Source organism: Bufo gargarizans, chromosome 10, assembly GCF_014858855.1.
Source record: "Bufo gargarizans isolate SCDJY-AF-19 chromosome 10, ASM1485885v1, whole genome shotgun sequence".
Lineage (NCBI taxonomy): Eukaryota > Metazoa > Chordata > Amphibia > Anura > Bufonidae > Bufo > Bufo gargarizans.
Window position 1 is genome coordinate 29573481 of NC_058089.1, and position 24798 is coordinate 29598278.

Here is a 24798-nt window from a genome sequence, read left to right on the forward strand (position 1 = left end):
CAGTTCCAACAGAGGCAGGGCAACACTCTTCAAAGCCTGGGACAGTTTAATGACACCCCGTCAGCACCCTCACCCTGATGCACGGCCTACTGTCACAAGAAGTGAAACATTTTGGAAGATGGCAGACCATGTCAGCATCCTCAATGATCCCTCAGTGCCTTACAACTACTGGGTGTCCAAGCTGGACATGTGGCACAAACTGGCGCTCGAGTCTACCTATTGGAGGTGCTGGCCTGCCCTGTCGCCAGCGTTTTGTCTGAGCGGGTATTTAGTGCTGCTGGTGGCATTATAACAGATAAGAGTATTCGCCTGTCAACTGAAAATGCTGACAGGTTGACTCTTATAAAAATGAACAAGGCCTGGATTGACCATGACTTCTCGACTCCACCAGAGGAAATCGGCTGAACATTAAGGCACTTTAAATGTGTTGTTTATAATATACTGAATACACTGTATTCACATGCACCCCTTTCACCACAAACAAGGGTATATGGTTGAATCTTCCTTGCTTATTTGTCACATATAATGCCTTCGCATATACAGTACAGACCAAAAGTTTGGACACACCTTCTCATTCAAAGAGTTTTCTTTATTTTCATGACTATGAAGGCATTAAAACTATGAATTAACACATGTGGAATAATATACAAAACAAACAACTGTTAAACAACTGAAAATATGTCATATTCTAGGTTCTTTAAAGTAGCCACCTTTTGCTTTGATTACTGCTTTCAACACTCTTGGCATTCTCTTGATGAGCTTCAAAAGGTAGTCACCTGAAATGGTCTTCCAACAGTCTTGAAGGAGTTCCCAGAGATGCTTAGCACTTGTTGGCCCTTTTGCCTTCACTCTGCGGTCCGGCTCACCCCAAACCATCTCGATTGGGTTCTGGTCCGGTGACTGTGGAGGCCAGGTCATCTGGCGCAGCACCCCATCACTCTCCTTCATGGTCAAATAGCCCTTACTTTAAAAGTTTTCCCAATTTTTCGGCTGACTGACTGACCTTCATTTCTTAAAGTAATCATGGCCACTCGTTTTTCTTTACTTAGCTGCTTTTTTCTTGCCATAATACAAATTCTAACAGTCTATTCAGTAGGACTATCAGCTGTGTATCCACCTGACTTCTCCTCAACGCAACTGATGGTCCCAACCCCATTTATAAGGCAAGAAATCCCACTTATTAAACCCGACAGGGCACACCTGAGAAGTGAAAACCATTTCAGGTGACTACCTCTTGAAGCTCATCAAGAGAATGCCAAGAGCGTGTAAAGCAGTAATCAAAGCAAAAGGTGGCTACTTTGAAGAACCTAGAATATGACATATTTTCAGTTGTTTCACACTTTTTTGTTATGTATATAATTCCACACATTTGTTAATTCATAGTTTTGATGCCTTCAGTGTGAATCTACAATTTTCATAGTCATGAAAATAAAGAAAACTCTTTGAATGAGAAGGTGTGTCCAAACTTTTGGTCTGTACTGTATGCCCTTCAATTATAATGTTTTAAATCGTCAGCTCACTTGCAGTCCCTTGCATATAATTTTTAGAGGGTCAGCTCAGCTGCAGACCCTCGTATATAATTTTTTAGAGGGTCAGCTCACCAGCAGGCCTTCACCTCCAATCATTTACTGGGTCAGCTCACCAGCAGGCCCGCACCTTAAATCTTTTACAGGGTCAGCTCACCAGCAGGCCCGCACCTCAAATCTTATACAGGGCCAGCTCACCTGGAGGCCCTTGCATATAATTTTTTAGAGGCTCAGTTCACCTGCAGGCCCTTGCATATAATGTTTTACAGGGTCAGCTCACCAGCAGGCTCGCACCTAAAATCTTTTACAGGGTCAGCTCACCTGCAGGCCCACACCTAAAATCTTTTACTGGGTCAGCTCACCTGCAGGCCCACAACTCAAATCTTTTAAAGGGTCAGCTCACCTGAAGGCCCTCGCATAAATTTTTTTAGAGGGTCAGCTCACCTGCAGGCCGGAACCTCAAATCTTTTAAAGGGTCAGCTCACCTGCATGCCCGCAACTCAAATATTTTACAGGGTCAGCTCACCAGATGGCCCGTAACTCAAATCTTTTACAGGGTCAGCTCCCCTGAAGGCCCTTGCTTATAATTTTTTAGAGGGTCAGCTCATCTGCAGGCCGGCACCTCAAATCTTTTACAGGGTCAGCTCACCTGAAGGCCCTCGCATATCATTTTTTAAAGCGTCAGCTCACCTGAAGGCCCTTGCATATAATTTTTTACAGGGTCAGCTCACCAGCAGGCCCGTACTTTAAATCTTTTACAGGGTCAGCTCACCTACAGGCCTGCTGCTAAAATATTTTATAGGATCATCTCACCTAAAGGCCCCCACCTATAATCTTTTACTGGGTCAGCTCATCTGAAGGCCCTCATCTAATTATACCTAATAGGTATTTTTGCGCGCATGCTGCCTTGCTTGGATGTGGTAGCTGTAGCCGTTTCTAAGGATCCCTCTCCGGAATCAAACACTGATTCCCTGTTACCCGTAGTCACAATGGTTTGCACTGACAACAACATCAGAAGTTGATAGGCCAGACATCCATATAGATCGTCGCCGTCACGGGGACGTGCGATCGGCCCCAGGTTAACTAGAGTCACCAAAGCGGCAGCAGGCCCTCACCCATAATGTTTTAGATGGTCAGATCAGCAGGCCCTTGATCAAAATATTTTTGAGGGTCACCAGCAGGCCATTAATCATAAATTTTCAAGGGTGTGTATGATGCCCTCCTTTATGTGTAATAAAGGCTGCATTGTAATTTTTGTCCTCCCTTTCCCTTAGTGCATAGTCTTTATAAGTGTAGGAGTCCCACTACCTGAACAAATGTACCACAATGTGAATGAGGCCCTACTTTATGTGATATACAGGTTGTATCGGAGTGCCTCTTCCTTGTAATTTTTGGCAGCATTTGCACCTTATATACAAGTCAATTTATACAGGAAAAAATGTGTCGTATGAATTTTTCCTCTAAAATCAATTTTTTTCTTAGGTTTTGTGCGTATTATTCCCAGTCTTTAAAAGTGGCTTACTATTCGGACAACATCATTCCCAGCAGCGGCCTGCGAGTCCAAAATGCATCCAGACATCCTCCCCATGCTGTTCCAGAACCATTTTGGTGGCGTTTCCATCAATTTCTGACATTTTCCTATGAACCAGGCACCCTCCCCTCTTCAGAGCAGGTGGTACCTGGTTTAATGCTTGGGTTCTCCCATTGACTTCCATTATACTCGGGTGCTCGGTCGAGAACCCCTGAGCACCCGAGCACCCGATCAACACTAGTAATTACAACTATGGCTTCCCCATTCACTTCAACAGGATGTCTCCTTTCTGTTGAAGTGAATAGGAAGGAGCCATCCCATAGAAGTGAATGGGAAATATGTAGTTGTAATTACACCTCTTCACTGCTGCAGTTGAGACTGCAAGAATGTAAACAGAGAAGAGAAGGCAGCTCTTACACGAGAGCTGCTTTCTCTTCAAACAGCTGATGGTCTGGGGTGCTGGGAGTCGTTTATTTAAATACAAGGGTTGAAAATCTGCCTGTTTGTACAATATCACTTCTGAATCCAGTTAACTGTCCAGTCAGCTGACGGCTTATATGCAGCCTTATCTCTGATCTCCTGAGCTCATATTCCTGTCAGTCTGACAAGAGCTTAGCAATGAGTGTTTAAGAGGTCAGGAGATCAAAAATAAGGCTTTACATGAGCCATCAGTTGACTGGATTTCCCCATCTCTAGGCTTTATTCTAAATTTAAGCAATCTTCATCAAGTCATAGCTCCCAGATTTTTTTAAAAGAGATTTTACATTGACGACAGTTCCCTTTCCTAAAGCAGTTTCCTGTATGATAAGATGAGTGCAGAAACTGATTGCAGGAACACCTAATGATCAGCTGTTATTACTGGGTGAAGACATATGGGGCTTACTGTACATACCACTAAAACGTAAAAAGTTCATGCTTCGGTGATATTATATCATGAAAGTAGGGCATTTAAGTAGAAGCATGAAATGGTGATTTCCTCATTTCAAACAATTTATTGAAACAAAAGTCAACAACAGCGGTGGGTATACCCCCTCAAAAATGTCAATGTCTCAATAACTTGTCATGTGGCCTTGAGCATCAATTACAGCTTGACAACGACGTATCATGCTGTTCTCAAGTCAACTTATTATCTGCTGAGGCATGGCATCCTACTCTTCCTGAAGGGTGGCCTTCAGGTCATTGAGGTTCTGGGGTACAGTTATGAGCCTCTACACAGTGACTCAGCTGATCTCATGTGTTTTCAATGGGATTCAGGTCTGAAGAAATTACAGCCCACTCCTTTTGAGGTACCCCAGTTTCCAGCAGACGTTCTCTAATTATATTACCTTGATGAGCTGGCACATTGTCATCAATTAAGTTGAAATTAGGCACAATGACTGGATTCATGATGTAATTCAAGTAGTATGGGGTTATCACTATACCATTCACAAAGTATAGGGCAGCTCTGTATTGACTAGACACATCTGCCCACATTGCAACACCCCCACCACCAAAGGCTTGTCTGGTGACAACAGTGGCTGATGCCTAGCGTTCTCCTTGACGTCGCCAACATCTTTGGCTTCTATCATTTCTGCTCAGCGTGAATCGATGTCACGCCTTGCCCTGTGAATGTGCGGAGATCTGCCAGGCTGGCTGCACATGTCTGATTCTTCTCCTTATTTTGGTTTGGGTTTGAGCTGGATCCACCTTCCTTCAGGTGTACTGGGTTGATTATTAGTGAGGCTATTTATTCCTCCTTCTCCCAGTGGCCTGTGCAGATTATAGTTCTTTCCTGGGAGCTTTTGATTTGTTGTGGATCATCTGCTCCAGCTCTGCTTAAGATAAGTCCTATCCTTCATCTCCCTTTGTGTGTTTTATCTAGACCTCTAGGGAGACACTTCATTGTTCCTGGTTTGAAGAAGCAGGTTGCCTCTTCCCTTTTCCCTGCTGCTTAGGGTTTGCCCAGGGTGTTCAGGTTTAGGCACGAGGGCATGTGCATATCCACCATTAGGGTATGCACATGGGCACAGCAGTTTAGGGAAAGATTTTAGGGATCGCTAGGAGGTTACCCTTTTCTCCCTAGCTTTTGGGCCTAGTCGTTTATTCTGTTTGCTTTCCCGTGTTTGGTTATTTCTTTGCTTACCTTCCTACCGTGACATTATAAACCGCCCAAAAAACTGTCATATCTCTGCTGTTTGCGAAATGGAGGCTATGGATGCTTTGGCTGATCGCATGAAGGGATTATCGCTGGAGGTTGTGAGCTCCGCAGTTCTGTTGCACGGTGTCAGAATGCTCTGGCGTCTGGCGCCGATGGAGGAAATCAGGTCTGCTTAGAGCCTAAAGTCGCTCTCCCTGATAGGTTCTAAGGGGGTGGTGATGACTTTATACGATTCAGGGATTCCTGCAGGTTGTATTTTCATCTGCGGCCGATGTCATATGGTGACGAGAATCAAAGAGTTGGGATCATTATTGCTCTGTTCAAAGGGGATGCGCAGTCCTGGGCTTTTTCTTTGCCGACCTCTTCACCATCCCTTCGGTCGGTGGATGAATTTTTTAGAGCCTTGGGCTTCATTTATGATGACCCAGACTGCGTCTCTATGGCTGAATCTAAGCTGCGCAGTTTGTTACAGGGAGAACGTACTGCGGAGTCGTATTGTGCAGAATTTAGAAGATGGGCAACTGACTCGGCGTGGAATGATCATGCACTCCGGAGTCAGTTTTGTCAGGGGCTATCTGAGAGGTTGAAAGATGCCCTTGCTTTTCATGGGTATCCCGATTCATTGGAGACAGCCATGTCTTTGGCAGTGCGGCTTGATAGACGTCTTAGAGAAAGGTATAAGATTCCTCTTGAGCGGGGGTCCTGTCTGTAAGTGGATCCGTCCCACCTAGTCCCCAGGGTAATATGACTTTTAAATGTGGGGCAGGAGAGGAGCTTATGCAGTTGGGCAAGGCTTCCTTTCGCTCAGGTGATAGGGATTTTAGGAAGCTGAATAAGCTATGTTACTTCTGTGGAAAAGAAGGTCATTTTGTTTGTGCATGTCCTTTGGTTAAACCTCAAAGCGGTAATAAAAAACTATGGAGGTATTCACATAAAGAGAAAAAAAAGACTTCCCTGACTCTTGGTAGTGTGAATGGGGAGTCTAAACAAGCAAATATGCATTCTCCCTGCAATACCCATTTCCTCCTGCCTGCCATGGTGGCGGTAGACCAAGAAAATTTAGATTTTGAGGTATTTGTTGACAGTGGTGGGAGGGTAAACCTTATTGATTTTCAGTTCCTCTAAAATCTTGATTTTAGAACTAGCACTTTAGAAAAGGTAATACCAGTGTTTGCTATTGATTCCTCCCCTCTCTCACAAAAGAGTCTTACTCATATAGTTTATGACATTCAGTTAAGGGTGGGTGATTCACATGTTGAGTCCATTTCTTGTCTTGTTATGAGGGGCTTGCCTGCTCTGATGTTTCTAGGTTTACCATGGTTGATAAAGCAGAACCCTACTATTGACTGGCAAACAAGCCAAATCAATAGCTGGAGTGAATTTTGTACGGACAACTGTCTCTGTGCTTCTATCTCAGGGGTGTTAACTACGGTCCTACCTCAGTTTCTCTCTGATTTTGTGGACGTATTCTCGGAGGGTAGAGCTCAGGAGCTGCCCCCCCATCGAGAATTTGATTGTTCGGTCAATCTCATCCCTGGAGCTAAACTGTCAAAATCTCGGCTATACAACCTTTCCCAACCCAAAAGAGAGTCGATGCTTAAGTATATTGCCGAGAGTTTGGCAAAGGGACATATAAGGCCATCCAAGTCCCCTGTGGCCACCGCCTTCTTTTTCGTAAAAAAGAAAGACGGATCACTTAGACCGTGTTTGGATTTACGGGAATTGAATCTTATTACGGTCAGTGATCCGTATCCCTTTCCTTTGATTTCTGATCTATTTGATCAAATTGGTTGGAGCCAAGGTGTTCTCCACGTTGGATTTAAGAGGAGCCTATAATTTGATAAAAATAAAGGAAGGAGATGAGTGGAAAACGGCCTTCAATACACCCGAAGGTCATTTCGAGAATCTTGTCATGCCCTTTGGTTTAACTAATGCGCCAGCAGTATTTCAACGATTTGTCAATGATATTTTCCATCATTTAGTGGGAAGGTTTGTTGTTATTTATCTTGATGACATACAAATTTACTCACCCGATTTGGAGACCCATCAGGATCACGTGAGACATGTGTTGTCGATCCTTCAGGAAAATAAATTGTATGCAAAATTGGAAAAATGTGTATTTGCTGTCCAGGAGCTACCGTTTTTGGGATACCTGCTTTCTGACTCTGGTTTTTGTATGGACCCCAAAAAGGACCAGGTGGTACTGGAATGGGACCGGCCTGAGAATCAGAAAGTCTGATGCGGTTTTTGGGTTTTACCAATTACTACAGAAAATGTATCTTGAATTATTCCACCATTGTAAAACCTTTGACAGATATGACTAAAAAAGGCGCCGTCTTCTCTGTCTGGATCGGATGAGGCATTACAGGCCTTTTCTGCTATTAAGAAATGTTTTGCATCTACTCCCATTCTGATGCAACCTGATGTATCTCAACCGTTCGTCGTGGAGGTTGATGCATCAGAAGTGGGGGTCGGAGCAGTTCTGTTGCAGAGTCCATCCCCTAGCAAATGGCATCCGTGTGCATTTTTTTCAAAAAAAACTCTCCGCCGCTGAAAGAAACTATGATGTAGGAGATAGAGAATTACTGGCCATTAAATTGGCCTTTGAAGAATGGCGTCACTGGTTGGAAGGGGCTACTCATCCTATTGCGGTATATACTGACCACAAGAATTTGGCTTACCTGCAGTTTGCTAAGCGTCTGAATCCTAGGCAGGCTAGGTGGTCACAGTTTTTTACTAGGTTCAATTTTGTGGTAACCTTTCGCCCTGGGGTTAAAAACGTCAAGGCAGATGCGTTGTCACAAAGTTTTCCTGGGGGGAGTGATTCGGAGGATCCCACTCCGATTTTGGCTGATGGGGTGGTGGTTTCCGCTCTGTACCCCGAGTTGAAGATAAAGCTGTTGGGACCCAGGAGGAAGCTCCCAATTCCTGTCCTCCAGACAAGTTGTTTGTTCCTGCTGAACTGCGATACAAGGTGTTCAAGGAACATCATGATACGGTCCTTGTAGGACATCCTGGAAGCAAATCCACTATAGATCTTATTTCCCGGAGATTCTGGTGGCCAGAGTTTCGCAAGGGTGTGAAGGGTTATGTGGCAGCTTGTGAGACCTGTGCACGGTTAAAGGTGGCTCACACTCGGCCTTCAGGATCCCTTCTTCCTTTGTCCATCCCGTCTCGTCCTTGGACGCATTTGTCCATGGACTTTATTACCGATTTACCGAGTTCCTCTGGGAAAACTGTGACTTTGGTGGTAGTGGACCGCTTCAGTAAGATAGCCCACTTTGTACCGTTACCTAGATTGCCCAATGCCAAAACTTTCGCTCAGGTTTTTATCAATAACATTGTACTATTCTACTACAAAAATGGCTGTTTTCCCAATCATTGAAAAAGCAAAGTTGGGAGGCCACAAAGTAACCCTTAAAATAGGGGAGGTTAAGACCTCCCCGATTGAAAGGCATAGAGAAATAGAGCACCTTCAGTCTCACACGCCTCCTCCCCCATAATAGATCGTTAAGCATCCGCTCTATCAGTCTAAAATACTTATCCGCAATCCATACCGGCGAGTTGCGCAGCACATAAAGCACCTGGGGCAGTACTACAATTTTTATTAAAGAAATTCTGTCCGCTCTTGCAAGCAGGATTTTTTGCCATATCTTAGTTTTAGCCCTCAACTTTATCAGCAGGGGAATCAAGTTAAGTTGTAAGTATTCCTGAGGTTTGGCAGAAACTGTTATCCCCAGGTACTTTATTGAATCGGAAATCAATAGCTGGCTATCCCAATCTCCTCGCACCTCGTCTATAGGAAGGAGAACAGTCTTTTCCCAATTGACTTTGAAGCCAGACGGATCGGAAAAGAGATCAACCAGCTCCATTATACGGGGAAGGGTGTTCTCTGTTTGTTGGATAAAAAAAGGATATCGTCTGCATAGAGGGATACACGATCCTGCTTCCCCATTGTGCCAAAGCCGACCACCTTCGAGTCCTGTCTTATGCTGGATGCTAAGGGTTCTATGTAAATATTAAATAAAAAGGGAGAAAGGGGACAGCCTTGTCGGGTGCCTCTTCCTAATACAAAGCTCTCTGTCATCCTATCATTGATCCTAGCAGCTGGAAAGTTATATAATAACTGATCCATCGCCATAAATCTAAGGCCAAAACCCATTTTTTTCATCACCTCCCAGAGAAAAGTCCACTCCACCCTGTCGAAGGCTTTAGTAGCATCCAACGACAGGATGGAGCGGGGCCCACCCCCGGGGGACTGAATATTCATGAATAGCCTATGCAAGTTGTGATGGGTACCCCTTTTTGGCATAAAACCGTTTTGGTCTGGGTGGATTATGGTAGACATAACCCGAGAAAGCCTCCTAGCCAGAGCTTTTGATAATATCTTCGCATCCGTATTTAATAGTGAGATTGGTCTGTAGGAACTCAAGTCTAACGGATCTTTATCCTTTTTGGGGATTAAGACTATCAGGGCCTCCATCATAGAACCTGGTAGACCCCCTCCTTGGGCTGCCTGAGAAAGGACTTCTAGCATATGAGGGAGGATCACTTCACTATACTTGCGGTAAAATTCATACGGGAGGCCATCTAGCCCTGGCGCTGGGTTCCCCGAGATAGACCCCAGAGCCTCTTGGAGCTCCAAGAGAGACAGATCCTCTTCAAGATATTTTATTTGAGCTTCCTTTAGGGTCAAAAGTGGAATTCTCTCCAAGAACCGCCTCGCCAGGTCAGATGACAAATTGGATGAAGATCTGTATATCTGAGCAAAGTACTGTGAAAAGGTATCCCTTATTCCTTCTGAATCTGTTATAATTTCCCCTTCTGGGTTACGAATCGAGATAATAGATATTTTTTTTTTATCTTTTTGTGTGATTATTCTGGCTAAGAGCTTGCCCGGGCGTCCAGATTCCGAAAAATACTTTAAGCCCCTAAAGAATACTCTATGATTTGCTTTCTCGACTATGTATTTCTCCAAAGAGCAGCTAGCCTTCTGCATCTCTTCCTTATTATATTCAGTGGGTTGGCTAATAAATTGCTCAGTTGTAGATGCGGCAGTCTTGGCCAGGTCTTCCTCTTTTTTTTTAAATGTTCTCTGTAGTGCGGCAATATCACTTATAAAGACCCCCCTCAGATATGCTTTCAAAGCATCCCATGCTATATTGATGTTGGCAGAGGGGAGATTCACCTCCCAAAAGGAGGATATCAGTAGTTTGATAGACTGATGGTTAACCATAGTAAGCCAATATGGATTCAACTTGAATCCTATCCCCCTGTTCTCCTTGTTCTCCCCCGTGTGAACCTCCGTGTGATACGGGTGAGTGGTCTGAAATTGTTCTTACTCCATATCGTATCCTTCGGATGTTGCTCAAATTACTCTCATTAGTGAATGCTAAGTCAATCCTAGACATTGCTCTGCCACCCCTGCTAACGCAGGAGTATACTCTCTTACCTCCGCCGAGATGTTCCCATATATCCACCACTCCAACCTCTGAACAAAACTGGGGCAACGGGGAATTGCAAGGGTTCCTCCCACCTTCTGCATCTAATGTAAATCTGTCTTTTTTGGGATCCATTACAGCATTAAAATCCCCGATCAGAACTAACCGACAATAACATTGTAAAACTACACGGCATTCCCTTTGATGTGGTATCTGATAGGGGGACGCAATTTGTTTCCAGGTTTTGGAACTTCTGAAATGCCAGAAGAGGAGAGATTCTCTTCCACCTTGTCATCTATCTGGCGGAAGATCCAAGTTAATTTGGAAAAGATGGGTGAAACATATAAATGGATGGCTGACAGGAGACGTATGACTGGTCCGGACCCGACTGTGGGTGATTCGGTGTGGTTGTCCACTAAAAACATTAAGCTCAAGGTACCATCTTGGAAACTGGGTCCAAGATTTATTGGCCCTTACAAAATCTCTGCTGTGGTCAACCCGGTGGCGTTTCGTCGGGATCTTCCGCAGACCTGGAAGATCCATAATGTGTTTCACAGGTCCTTACTGAAGAAATATGTGGAACCTGTGAAACCATCTCCATTGCCACCTCCCTGTCCTAGTGGATGGCAATTTAGACTTTGAGATCTCTAGGATTTTCGACTCACGTGTTCTTTGGGATTCCCTCCAGTATCTAGTGCACTGGAAGGGATATGGTCCAGAGGAAAGAATGTGGATTCCGGCTTCTGATGTTAGTGCTAGCCGCCTGGTGAGGGCCCTTCACAGGGCATACCCGGATAAAGTTGGTCCAGGGTGCCCGAGGTCACCCATAAAAGGGGGGGTACTGTCACGCCTTGCCCTGTGAATGTGCAAAGATCTGCCAGGCTGGCTGCACATGTCTAATTCTTCTCTTTGTTTTGGTTTGGGTTTGAGCTGGATCCAACCTTCCCTCAGGTGTACTGTTGATTATTAGCGATGCTATTTATTCCTCCTTCTCCCAGTGGCCTGTGCGGGTTATAGTTCTTTCCTGGGAGCTCTTGATTTGTGGTGGATCGTCTGCTCCAGCTCTGTTCAAGATAAGTCCTTCCCTTCATTATCCGGTTCCACAGGGCATTGTTCACAATGAAGCAGTCATCAGTGTGGGATGTGGCAAAAGGAAATCCACTTGTATGCCTTTCTGTGACCCTTCCAGTCTCTCTGTATCTCTGTTGCAACCTGCTGATGACACTCGTGACACTTTAAGCTCAGTGGCCACTTCCATCTGAGGACATCCTGCTTGAAGACTCACAATGGCGAAATACTGTTTTTTAATTGTTAGGCGTCGTCTTGGCCTCATAATATCAATATGTGAACAGCATGATAAGAAGGACTGTTTACCAATTCTAATTGAACCAGGAAATGTATTGGGCGATTCATGGACCAAACACCTGTTGTGAATTTTGCAGTTAACCTTCTTGTTAGAGAACAGCAAGTTGTTCAAAAAGTACTGAAGCATTGAACAGTGGGACATGTGCATTTAAAAGTTTAGAGAAGGCCACATTAAGTTCACCTGTCAAGGTTAGAGTGTGTTTTACCGTAGGTTTATTCTGAAATTTATCCCACAAGCCAAATATTTCGAAATTTTTGTGAATATTGTATTTCTCCCATTTGAAATGTATGTAGTAATAAAAGAAACCCACTGATATCAAGAACCTTCAGTGTGTGTTATGTGAAACATAATGATGCTGGATATGTCTCTTTTCAGAATTGTTTCCCTTTATCATGGTTATCAGAAGCATGTCCAAAAAGTGGAAACATCCTCGAATGTTGTTTAAAAAAGTCTGTCTCTTGGAGCGACCATAGTTAACCAGAAGTGAAAAGAAAAAGAAGGCAGAGAAGATCCTCCTTGCATTGATGTTTAGGCTGTATTAGAGCTGCAGATTAGCAGATAATTCTCAGAGAGGGAAGTGTTCCTTCCCGGCAATTATCTGCTCATTAGAGAAGGAGACCACTGCTATTTCATGCAGCGATCTCCTTCATAGTATAGGGAGGAGAAATAGCTAATGCCATCGCTTGTTCCCATACTGACTAGATGATTTTTAACCTGTTGAAAGATTCCAATTGCCTGATGAACAAACATTTGCTAGTTGATTGGGTAAATCGGTTACTATGAACACTTGTTAGTGATGATCTGGCAGACTATCTGCCTGTCTAATACAGGAACCAAAGAGCAACATGTGATTCACCTTCTCCCTCTTGCTTCTCTCCTTGCCATTGGAAGTTCTTAATATAGTCAACAATTTTGTACAAACAAAGAAAGGTATAAACCATTTTTATCATGGCATTTGTGAATGTGCCTAGTGTTTTAGATCCTTTACTATACAGTAAGTTGATTTGTTTTCCTCATGCAGAATTATCCTCACAGTAAGAAAGAGGAAACACTTACTATTGTCAGATACAAACCATGCTTAGATTTGAGAAATCTGGTTTCATTAAGAATATGCAGCCTCAAACTACTTTTTACTGTTTTCAACCCAATTCAGATAAAATACATTATTGTTAACGTCTTATTTCTGTTCTTACCAAGAATAACAGCTGCGTTGTAGTTTATCTCCATAATTATAAAAGATGCCATTGTCAACACAGCCACACTGAGCCACGCACTTCATGTTATCTTCATCAAAATAGGGTCTAGATGGTGGGCATTTAGGGTAGCAGCCTGCCGCACAAATGGATGAGAATAGTTAATTATCTTCCAATGTCAAAGTTTAATATAGTCATATGGTGCATAGATATAGAATATATACTTAGATATTAAAAAGTGTCTACTACTTCATAAGAATAACAAAAGGACAAATACATAAAATTACATAACTATTGGGAGCCCAAGTAAACAGCAGAGGTTATGGGTTATCCATGTAAATTGTAAAGATTAATGATTGATTGCTCGTTATGCCACGCTTAGTGGAGATTAGAGTTGATTGGACACCTGGATGTTCGGGTTCAACCGAACTTCACAAAAAAGTTTGAGTTCGGGACCCGAACTTGACCCCGAACCGGAACCCCATTGAAGTCAAAGGGGACCCGAGCACTAAAATGGCAAAAAAAAAGTCATGGAATAGGCTAGAGGGCTGCAAATGGCATAAAAATGTGGTTAAGAGCATGGCAAGTGCACTGCAAACGAATGCGGATAGGGATATGACTTAAAATAACATAAAATACTCAAAAATAAAAAATGATAATCTTGATCTAGGAAGACAAGGTCCATATGGAGTAGGAGGTTGAGGAGGCGGTGGATGTGGCGGTGTAGGTGGAAGCGCAGGTGGAGGAGGAGGAGGAAGCCAACACTGGTTTTTGGTTTTAATTTTAATTTTTTTTTGGGGGAGTTTAAATTAGGGTACACCCAAAAACATTGGCAAATATAACATGTGATAACCCTTTCCAGCCGTGCTAAACACACGTTCAGACAATACACTGGCTGCAGGGCAGGCCAGCACCTCCAAAGCGTAAAGGGCAAGCTCAGGCTATATGCCCAATTTGGAAACCCAGAAGTTGAAGGGGGAAGACCCATGTATGAGTTGGAGGTCCATATGGAGTAGGCGGTTGAGGATGCAGTGGACGTAGCGGGATAGGTGGAAGCGCTGGTGGAGGAGGATGAGGTAGCCAACACAGGTTTTTGGTTTAAATTTTTATTTTATTTTTTAAATTAGGGTACACCCCAAAAGAGTGGGAAATATCAAAAATACAACAATGGCTTGGTAAGGGCGGTATACATGTCTATTCTGCACAAGGGGGCAGACCCATTAGTCAGTACGTGTAGGCGTGTGCACACATACTGCTCCACCATGTCACACGTCCCCGTGATGTCCACGATCCAATTGGATATATGCTCTATCAACTTTCAATGTTCTTTTCTGCGCCTACCATGTTGATCACGGTTAGCGGCGAATCAGGGTTCCACGCCGGAGAGGGAGCGTGAGAAAGAGAGACCACATCCAAGGGAGGTCAATGTATGAAATGAAATGTGATTGAGTGGAAATGTGGGACAAATTATTGAAGCTGAAGCTTCCAAGTAAAGGAGGGGTGCACAGCAATTACCCACTCCCGACTCGGGGAGGTAGTGATGATAAATAACAATACAGGACACTTAAGATACCCTGTTATTGGAATGATTAATAAAAAATTATATGGAATGTCACTGGGGTATTTTGGATTTGAAAAAGTTGGACAGGAGAGGCCCTGCTGCCGCTTTGTTGACTAGATAATTTCTGCCTGATCGCACGTACCCGTGACGTCCAACAGCCATTTGCATATCTTCTTTATCAACTTTCGATGTTCTTTTCTGCGCCTACCATGTTGATCACGGTTAACGGTGAATCAGGATTCCACGCCGGAGTGGAAGCGTGAGAATGAGATACCACACCCAAGGGAAGTCAATGGCTCTAATGTGATCAACCGGAAATGTGGGACAAGTTGTTAAAGTTAAAGCATCGAATGAACGGAGGGGGCACGCGTCAATTAAAGACGAATTTTTTAAATTGAATTCCCCGTCACCTATGCAGAGCAGAGGTTTTTCATCGCCAAAAATGGGTTACTGTCACCCACTAATGGAACAGACGATTTAAAAATATTTTGCTCCCTGTCACCTTTGCAGAGCAGGGGGTTTTCACGGCAAAAATGGTAAAATGTCACCCAAGAATGTAACAGACGAATTAGTGAAATTTATTTCCTTGTTCACTAGGTAGAGCAGTGGTCTATCACAGCCAAAAATTGATAAATGTCACCTGACAATGTAACAGAAAAAATTGTGAAATTTATTACCCTGTCCACTAGGTAGAGCAGGGGTATGTCACAGCCAGAAATTTGTAAATTTCACCTGAAAATGTAACAGACAAATTTGTGAAATTTGTTTACCTATCTACTAGGTAGAGCAGAGGTATCTCACAGCCAGAAATTGGTGAATTTCACCCGAAAATGTAACAGACAAATTTGTGAAATTTGTTTACCTGTCTACTAAGTAGAGCAGGGGTATATCACAGCCAAAAATTGATCAATTTCACCCAAAAACGTAACCGACAAATTAGTGAAATTTGTTTACCTATCTACTAGTTAGAGCAGGGGTATATCACAGCCAAAAATTGGTGAATTTCATACAAAAATGTAACAAATTAGTGAAATTTGTTTACCTGTCTACTAGGTAGAGCACGGGTATGTCACAGCCAAAAATTTGTTAATTTCACCCGAAAATTTAAAAGACAAATTATTGAAATAACATAAAATAAGTACAAATAATAAAAAAAAATATTCATGTATGAGGTGGAGGTCCATATGGAGTAGGCGGTTGAGGATGCGGTGGACGTAGCGGGGTAGGTGGAAGCGCTGGTGAAGGAGGATGAGGTAGCCAACACGGGTTTTTGGTTTAAATTTCTATTTTATTTTTTAAATTAGGGTACACCCCAAAAGAGTGGGAAATATCAAAAATACAACAATGGCTGGGTAAGGGCGGTATACATGTCTATTCTGCACAAGGGGGCAGACACATTAGTCAGTACATGTAGGCGTGTGCACACATACTGCTCCACCATGTCACACGTCCCGGTGATGTCCACGATCCAATTGGATATATGCTCTATCAACTTTCAATGTTCTTTTCTGCGCCTACCATGTTGATCACGGTTAGCGGCGAATCAGGGTTCCACGCCGGAGAGGGAGCGTGAGAAAGAGAGACCACATCCAAGGGAGGTCAATGTATGAAATGAAATGTGATTGAGTGGAAATGTGGGACAAATTATTGAAGCTGAAGCTTCCAAGTAAAGGAGGGGTGCACAGCAATTACCCACTCCCGACTCGGGGAGGTAGTGATGATAAATAACAATACAGGACACTTAAGATACTCTGTTATTGGAATGATTAATAAAAAATTATATGGAATGTCACTGGGGTATTTTGGATTTGAAAAAGTTGGACAGGAGAGGCCCTGCTGCCGCTTTGTTGACTAGATAACTTCTGCCTGATCGCACGTACCCGTGACGTCCAACAGCCATTTGCATATCTTCTTTATCAACTTTCGATGTTCTTTTCTGCGCCTACCATGTTGATCACGGTTAACGGCGAATCAGGATTCCACGCCGGAGTGGGAGCGTGAGAATGAGATACCACACCCAAGGGAAGTCAATGGCTCTAATGTGATCAACCGGAAATGTGGGACAAGTTGTTAAAGTTAAAGCATCGAATGAACGGAGGGGGCACGCGTCAATTAAAGACAAATTTTTTAAATTGAATTCCCCGTCACCTATGCAGAGCAGAGGTTTTTCATCGCCAAAAATGGGTTACTGTCACCCACTAATGGAACAGACGATTTAAAAATATTTTGGTCCCTGTCACCTTTGCAGAGCAGGGGGTTTTCACGGCAAAAATGGTAAAATGTCACCCAAGAATGTAACAGACGAATTAGTGAAATTTATTTCCTTGTTCACTAGGTAGAGCAGTGGTCTATCACAGCCAAAAATTGGTAAATGTCACCCGACAATGTAACAGAAAAAATTGTGAAATTTATTACCCTGTCCACTAGGTAGAGCAGGGGTATGTCACAGCCAGAAATTTGTAAATTTCACCTGAAAATGTAACAGACAAATTTGTGAAATTTGTTTACCTATCTACTAGGTAGAGCAGAGGTATCTCACAGCCAGAAATTGGTGAATTTCACCCGAAAATGTAACAGACAAATTTGTGAAATTTGTTTACCTGTCTACTAAGTAGAGCAGGGGTATATCACAGCCAAAAATTGATCAATTTCACCCAAAAATGTAACCGACAAATTAGTGAAATTTGTTTACCTATCTACTAGTTAGAGCAGGGGTATATCACAGCCAAAAATTGGTGAATTTCATACAAAAATGTAACAAATTAGTGAAATTTGTTTACCTGTCTACTAGGTAGAGCACGGGTATGTCACAGCCAAAAATTTGTTAATTTCACCCGAAAATTTAAGAGACAAATTATTGAAATAACATAAAATAAGTACAAATAATAAAAAAAAATCTTCATGTATGAGGTGGAGGTCCATATGGAGTAGTCGGTTGAGGATGCGGTGGATGTAGCGGGGTAGGTGGAAGCGCTGGTGAAGGAGGATGAGGTAGCCAACACGGGTTTTTGGTTTAAATTTCTATTTTATTTTTTTAATTAGGGTACACCCCAAAAGAGTGGGAAATATCAAAAATACAACAATGGCTGGGTAAGGGCAGTATACATGTCTATTCTGCACAAGGTACCGACAAGTCCTGTGGGATCCATGCCTGTTTCATTTTAATGAACATGAGCTTGTCCAGATTGGCTGTGGACAGGCGGCTGCGCTTGTCTGTGATAACGCCCCATGCCCTGCTAAACACATGTTCAAAAAATACACTGGCTGCGGGGCAGGCCAGCACCTCCAAGGCGAAAAGGGAGAGCTCAGGCCATGTGACCAATTTGGAGACCCAGAAGTTGAAGGGGGCAGACCCGTCATTCAGTACGTGTAGGCGTGTGCACACATACTGCTCCACCATGTTGGTGAAATGTTGCCTCCTGCTAAGACGTTCCATATCAGCTGGTGGTGCTGGTTGTTGTGGGATGCTGACAAAGCTTTTCCACATTTCAGCCATGCTAACCCTGCCTTCTAAGGTGCTGGTGGTGCCCCAGCTGCGTTGGCGACTGATTCCTCCTTCTCTGCCTTTGCCTTGTGTTACCACTGTGCCCCTGCTGTCAGGTGGGAATGCCACCAGCAGCGCATCTACCAGCGTGTGCTTGTACTCGCGCATCTTACGATCACGATCCAGTGACAGAATTAAGGACGGTGGGTTGTCCTTGTAGTGGGGATCCAGCAGTGTGGCCACCCAGTAATCAGCACAAGTTAGAATGTGGGCAACTCGGCGGTCGTTGCGGAGACACTGCAGCATGTAATCGCTTATGTGTGCCAGGCTGCCCAGAGGCAACGACAAGTTGTCCTCTGTGGGAGGTGTATCATCTGTGTCCTCTGTATCCTGCCAGCCATGCAGCAGTGATGGCCATGAGCTGGTTTGGGTGCCACCCTGCTGTAAACACGGATCCTCCTCCTCCATCTCATCCTCCACCTCGTCATCCTCCAGAACTGTGCCCTGGCTGGACAATTGTGTGCCTGGCGTTTGTGGGTGCAGAAACCCACCCTTCGAGACACTTGGGAATGACTGGCCAGAAACCCTATGAAATTATCCCTCTTCCTCCTCCTCCTCCTCCTGTGCCACATCCTCTTCCATCATCGCCAGAAGCATTTTTTCAAGGAGGCATAGAAGTGGGATAATAACACTGAGAACAGTGTTATCGGCACTGGCCATGTTGGCGGAGTACTCGAAACAGCGCAACAAGGAAGACAGGTCTAGCATGGAGGCCCAGTCATTGGTGGTGAAGTGGTGTTGTTCCGCAGAGCAACTCACCAGTGCGTGCTGCAGCTGAAACTCCACTATCGCCTGCTGCTGCTCGCACAGTCTGGCCAGCATGTGCAAGGTGGAGTTCCACCTTGTGAGCATGTCGCATATAAGGCGGTGAGCGGGAAGGCTAAAGTTACGCTGCAGTGCAGCCAGGCGAGCACCAGCAGGGTTAAAACGCAGAAAGCACGCACAGATGGCCTGCACTTTCTGCAGCAGCTCTGACATATTGGGGTAATTTTTAAGGAATCTCTACACCACCAAATTCAGCACATGCGCCAGGCAAGGAATGTGCGTCAAACCGGCTAGTCCCAGAGCTGCTATGAGATTTCTACCATTATCGCACACCACCAGGCCGGGCTTGAGGCTCACCAACCACTCATCGGTCTGTTGTTCCATGCCCGTCCACAGCTCCTGCGCGGTGTGGGGTTTGTCCCCCAAACAGATAAGTTTTAAAACTGCCTACTGTCGTTTACCCCTGGCTGTGCTGAAGTTGGTGGTGAAGGTGTTACGCTGACCGGATGAGGAGGCCGGTAGACGATGAGGAAGCCAAGTAGGAGGAGGAAGCAACAGGAGGCAAACTGAAGCACCCTGCAATCCTCGGTGCTGGTGCGCCAAACTGCTATCCGCCTCAGGCCCAGCCCCCACTGCATTTACCCAGTGTGCTGTTAGGCAGATATAACGTCCCTGACCGTGCTTACTGTTCCACAAATCCGTAGATAGGTGGACCTTGTCACAGATGGCGTTGCGCAGTGCACACCTGATTTTGTCCCCTGCATGGTTGTGCAGGGAAGGGATGGCTCGCCTGGAAAAGTAGTGGCGGCTGGGCAGGACGTAGTGTGGGACAGCCCCCGCCATAAGGCTTTTAAAACTCTCTGTCTCCACCAGACGGAATGACAGCATTTCAAAGGCCAGTCATTTTGAACTGCCGGCATTCAGGGCCAGGGATAGTGGGTGGGTAGAGGGGTACTTACTCTTCCACTCCAGTGTTTGGGAGATAGAGAGCTGAAAGCTTACGTGGGACATTGTGGAGATGCTCTGTGACCCAGGTGGTGGTGTTGCTGGCAGATACTCTGTTTGCGGGGTGGCAGGTGTCACTGTCACTCCAGAGGTGGATGAAGAGGCCAAGACTGCAGCAGAAGAGGAAGCAGGGGGAGCCAGAGACCTTTCTTTCTTTTTTTAGGTGTCTACTCCACTGCAGCTCATGCTTTCTACTTAGATGCCTGGTCATGCAGGTTGTGCTCAGGTTGCAAACGTTTATGCCTCGCTTCAGGCTCTGATTGCACAGCGTGCAAACCACTTGTGTCTTGTCGTCAGCACATTATCTGAAGAACTGCCACGCCAGGGAACGCCTTTGAGCTGGCTTTGGTGTGCTTTGTCCCTTGCTGTCTTGGACAGTAGTAGGCGTACTGTCTAGGGGACAGCCTCTCCGCTTTTGCACCCTGCTCCCTCTTCTGCTGTGCTGGTGGATCTGTGCCCTCTGCCTCCGAACTACACAAGTCACTCACATGACCTTGATGTGGAGGAGATTCATCGTCCTCCACATCATCTTCCACCCAGTCTTTACCCCTGCCCTCCTTGTCGGACTGCACACTGCAGAAAGCGACAGCAGAGAGGAGGCGGCTGAGGGTTACACCCACATTCTTGGGTAGTTATTTGCTTATCCTTCCACACATAGGTCTGTTTATGCCTTACTTAGGATGTTTATGTCTGATGGCTTCTATTGTCTTATTGGCCTGCTTGTATGTTGCTTCTCTCTGCAATCTATATACCCTTGTGTGTTGACCCCTCAGCATCCTCTAGGGTTGTTTTTTTTCCTCACTGAAGGTTTCCCACTTCCTTGCTGATGTTTATACAAAGTATATTTTTATACATGTTAAATTAATGTATGTTAAATAAACACTCTTTCATGTTTATATATACATGTGATTGGTGCTAATTTTTGGTGGGTTTAGTACATTGAATTGTTTAGGCTGCTCTCAGCACTATATATTCATTATATTCACCCAGTGAGCAAATCTAGTGGGTCAACCCTAGTGGATATGCAACGAGAGTACAAGAGAATGGACTAAAAAAAATTAATTTGTTACAGGCAATTGTTAGTTTAGCTATTTAGCATGAAATTCAAGATAAAAATCCACTAAAAACGGTACCAAAGTGCCATTGTTATGCAAACAAAAGTTCTTCAGCCTTTTATTTGTGGTTGTAAAATATAATGAATTATCAGAATAAAAAATGTTGATACATATTTGTAGACATTACATTCAATTATGTAGTTTAGGTTTTGATGATAGAACTTACTAGTGAAAAAGTTTGGAGCTATATGTCCTGTATTTTCCTAGTCGAATACACTTCAAAACAGCACATCATCTATTAGTCTTCTTACCTTCACAGCCTGAAAGTTCATGTAGGCACTCTCCTTCTGGGTTTCTGCAAGTCTTCATACATTTATCTCCACAGGCTTTATAATGCCATTCGCAGTCTCCAGCATCATTATAGTAATCGCAAAACACGGCTGGTGAAATGACACAAGTCCAGTAAGTAACAGAAACAGAATCAATATGAATGTTAGTACTGTAACACAGTTTCGTTTGACTGGTGTGTTTTTTCATTTTTATGGAACATCTTTAGAGTTTTCTAGGCTCTGTGCATATAAGATAAAATGGTGTTAGTCACGTTCCATCTTGACGGCCATCATTTCTACTGAAGCCATCTCTGCTTTTGCCAAAGGATTTAGATCAGATATTTTATGACAGGGTAATATATCCTCCATTTAAAAAAAAAAAGTTCATATGTCCAATTCATTTTAACACACTATTATATTTATTCACCTAGGCGTACAGTTTAGTGAGACAAGAAAAGAAGGTTGTCTCAGTATTGAGACCTCAACCAATTGGCTGGACCTGAGTTTACTTCAGAGTGATCCACAAGATAATGTTGTAAGCACAGACTCTATATAGATTCATGGAGGCACCATATGTAGCACTGTATGGCGCTTCCATGAGGCTCAGTATTCACTCCTAGATGCAATCCAAAAGAGGATACCTCCATAATATGACATGAGATGATACACGCATCATGTGTAAAATCAGAGACAAATGATGGCACAATATGGGTCCTAAGAATTCTATGGGGACCAATCTTTTATACACTAGTTGCAACATGGTGTCATGGTGACAGTAGCATAGATACGGACAAGGACATTAAGGCAACTGCAACGACCCACTGTCCCTACCTACTTTCAGTAAAAGGCCTGACACTGACAACCTTGCAGAGTTACCCAAAGGTTCCTTCAGATGTGGATCTAAACGCTGCATGTGTTGCCAAAGTATTTCTGATAATATCAATATAGTAACCGTTTCTAACACTGGGGAATCCATTCCCCTTAAACACTACATGAATTGCAACTCCAGGTATGTTGTATATATGTTGGAGTGCCCGTGTGGCCTACAGTGCATATGCCTAACAACACAAACAGTGAGGGAAAGACTAAAAAATCCATACATTCAGCGGCAGTACGTGAAACATGGGGCGTCCAAACATTTTTCTGAAACACACGAGGGCAACTTCTCGGGCCTAAAATTAACCCCTATAGACATGGTCCTTCAATCCTATTCCCAGTTGTGCAGAAGAGAAATGAAATGGTTCTACAGGTTCAACACACTTTCCCTATTTGGCCTGAACGAAACTTTAGAGTACAGTCACTACTAAATAAGTATGAAACAATCAGAACCCCTTCTGATGAGAACACAAGTAACAACTAATGTAGATAAACAGTACCAACCGGTTTAATCTGTGAGAATTACCCTTTTGATGAAGTGACCCAGAACAATTTACACTAACTACATATTCGCACCTAGTATACATGAGGGCCATATTACACTAGCATGATCCGTATATATTTCTTAGGGCTAAAAAACGCCTATCTATCTATCTATCTATCTATCTATCTATCTATCTCCTAGGTACTTTCTAGTATAGGTAGGGTATGGATATAAATTTCTATTTTAATGGACTATTTTATATTGTATATTTTATATTTGATCGTACTCTTATCTTTTTATCTTTTTTTTATTTTTTTATATATTTGTTATTGTTATGCACTGTTGCATTCACCAAGATAACTACCCACCTTTTATCAGGACTATATTTTTTAATATATATATATATATATATTTTTTTTTTATGTAGGACATATTCATTCCCCATTTCCATATGTGTGACCATATGTGTGACCGTGGACGTTTCAGGTCCTTTTATATATGCTTTATATATGTCTTACTTTCCCTCCTTCCCTATAAGCATATAGATAGTACTCTTTACATCCATCAACAGGGGTCATGGTTATGTTGATTCTTGAACTCCGCTTAACGAAATCCAATACCGCATCTCGGACATTATGCATTCCACCAGTGGAACGCATATTCTGCCACCGAGTTCACATGACCGGAAGTTACTTTTCAACACGCATACATGGGCCCTGAAGTTGCCAGAGAAGGTGGGGGCCCAGTGAACAAAATAACAGGCCACTATCCCTAAGATGTACATCAACATTTATGTATATACCTATGTTTCTTGTTTAATGTAATAAAAATGGACTGGGACCGGTGGATGTGCGTTCCACGGGTGGAACACACTTCCGGTTCCGGGTCACATGACTGGGAGGAAGTGGCCCACCACATGGAACGCTCTCCTTTATGTAATCACCTATAAAATGTTATTTATTATTTGTTTATTTGTATGGTGATGTGTGTATATTTTCCACTAAACAAACAAAAAACATTGTATTAATTGTAAAAAAAAAATTGTTTTTACTATTATTATCAGTGCTCTCTACTTCTAGTCTTAAACGTAAAAACATTTTTTCATCTCTTATTTCTACTTGGCTACATAGTACATGGCCTCCCTTCCAAATATCTCCAGGATGGCTCTATAAGCCATCTTTTGCTATATAGATCAAAGATTCCTCACGTTTCTTCCTGCCACTTGGAGCTCCACTGGTTTTTCTCTTTTTTCATGTATCTACCACTTGTCGCGGCCTGCTAGTCAGGTCATTTGAACCTTGGTTCTATTTGGTGTGAGCAGCCTCACAACTTTGTTTCTTCCTTCGGTTAAAGCTTTGGAATCCCCTGGCTCCCCATTTCCCTCTTTATCATCTCCTTTCACCCCCTCCTTCCATCACCTACTCCACTCCAGTTCCCCAACCCCCCTTTCCCCCTCTCTCCCCGCTTCCATTTCCTCCCCCTACCCCCTTATCCTCCGTTCCCTATCACCCAACCATTTCCCCCATTTACGCTCCCCTTTTTTTCTATTTTTGAAAGCCCTAAATAGCTAGACCACAACTGGTGGATGGTCCCTACGCTACAAAAGTACAGATACGGCCAAACACACAGACAGAAAAACAAAGTACCAGAGTTGTCAGAAATGATTCAGAACCAGACAGGCTACACAGTGCCAAAATATGAGACAGATAGAAGTCAGAAAACAAGCTGAGATTAGAACCAGATGGGCTGTGCAGTACCAAAATGTGAGACAGAGTGGTCAGAAGACAAGCCAGGATCAGTAACACAGAGTACTCAATCAGCAAATGCTGGAACAGGGTAGCCAGGAACCTAGCTAGTGAGCCAAACAAAGACTATGACTATCAATGATAACATGCAGTTAAGGCCTTATGCACACGAACGTATTTTTTTTTTGCGGACAGTATACGGAACCATTCATTTCAATGGGTCCGCAAGAAAAACAGAAG

General features: G+C 43.6%; 1 protein-coding gene across 1 annotated transcript in view; it reads right to left on the bottom strand.

Annotated features, from left to right (window-relative positions):
- The window catches only part of LOC122920027 (mucin-5AC-like), a 207562-nt gene that overhangs the window by 78027 nt on the left and 104737 nt on the right, over positions 1–24798 (bottom strand). The window contains exons 27-28 of the mRNA XM_044269237.1: positions 21436–21564; positions 13195–13330 (exon numbers count right to left, since the gene is read on the bottom strand). Coding sequence (XP_044125172.1) covers positions 13195–13330; positions 21436–21564 — 265 coding nt within the window. The remainder of the gene's footprint in view (positions 1–13194; positions 13331–21435; positions 21565–24798) is intronic.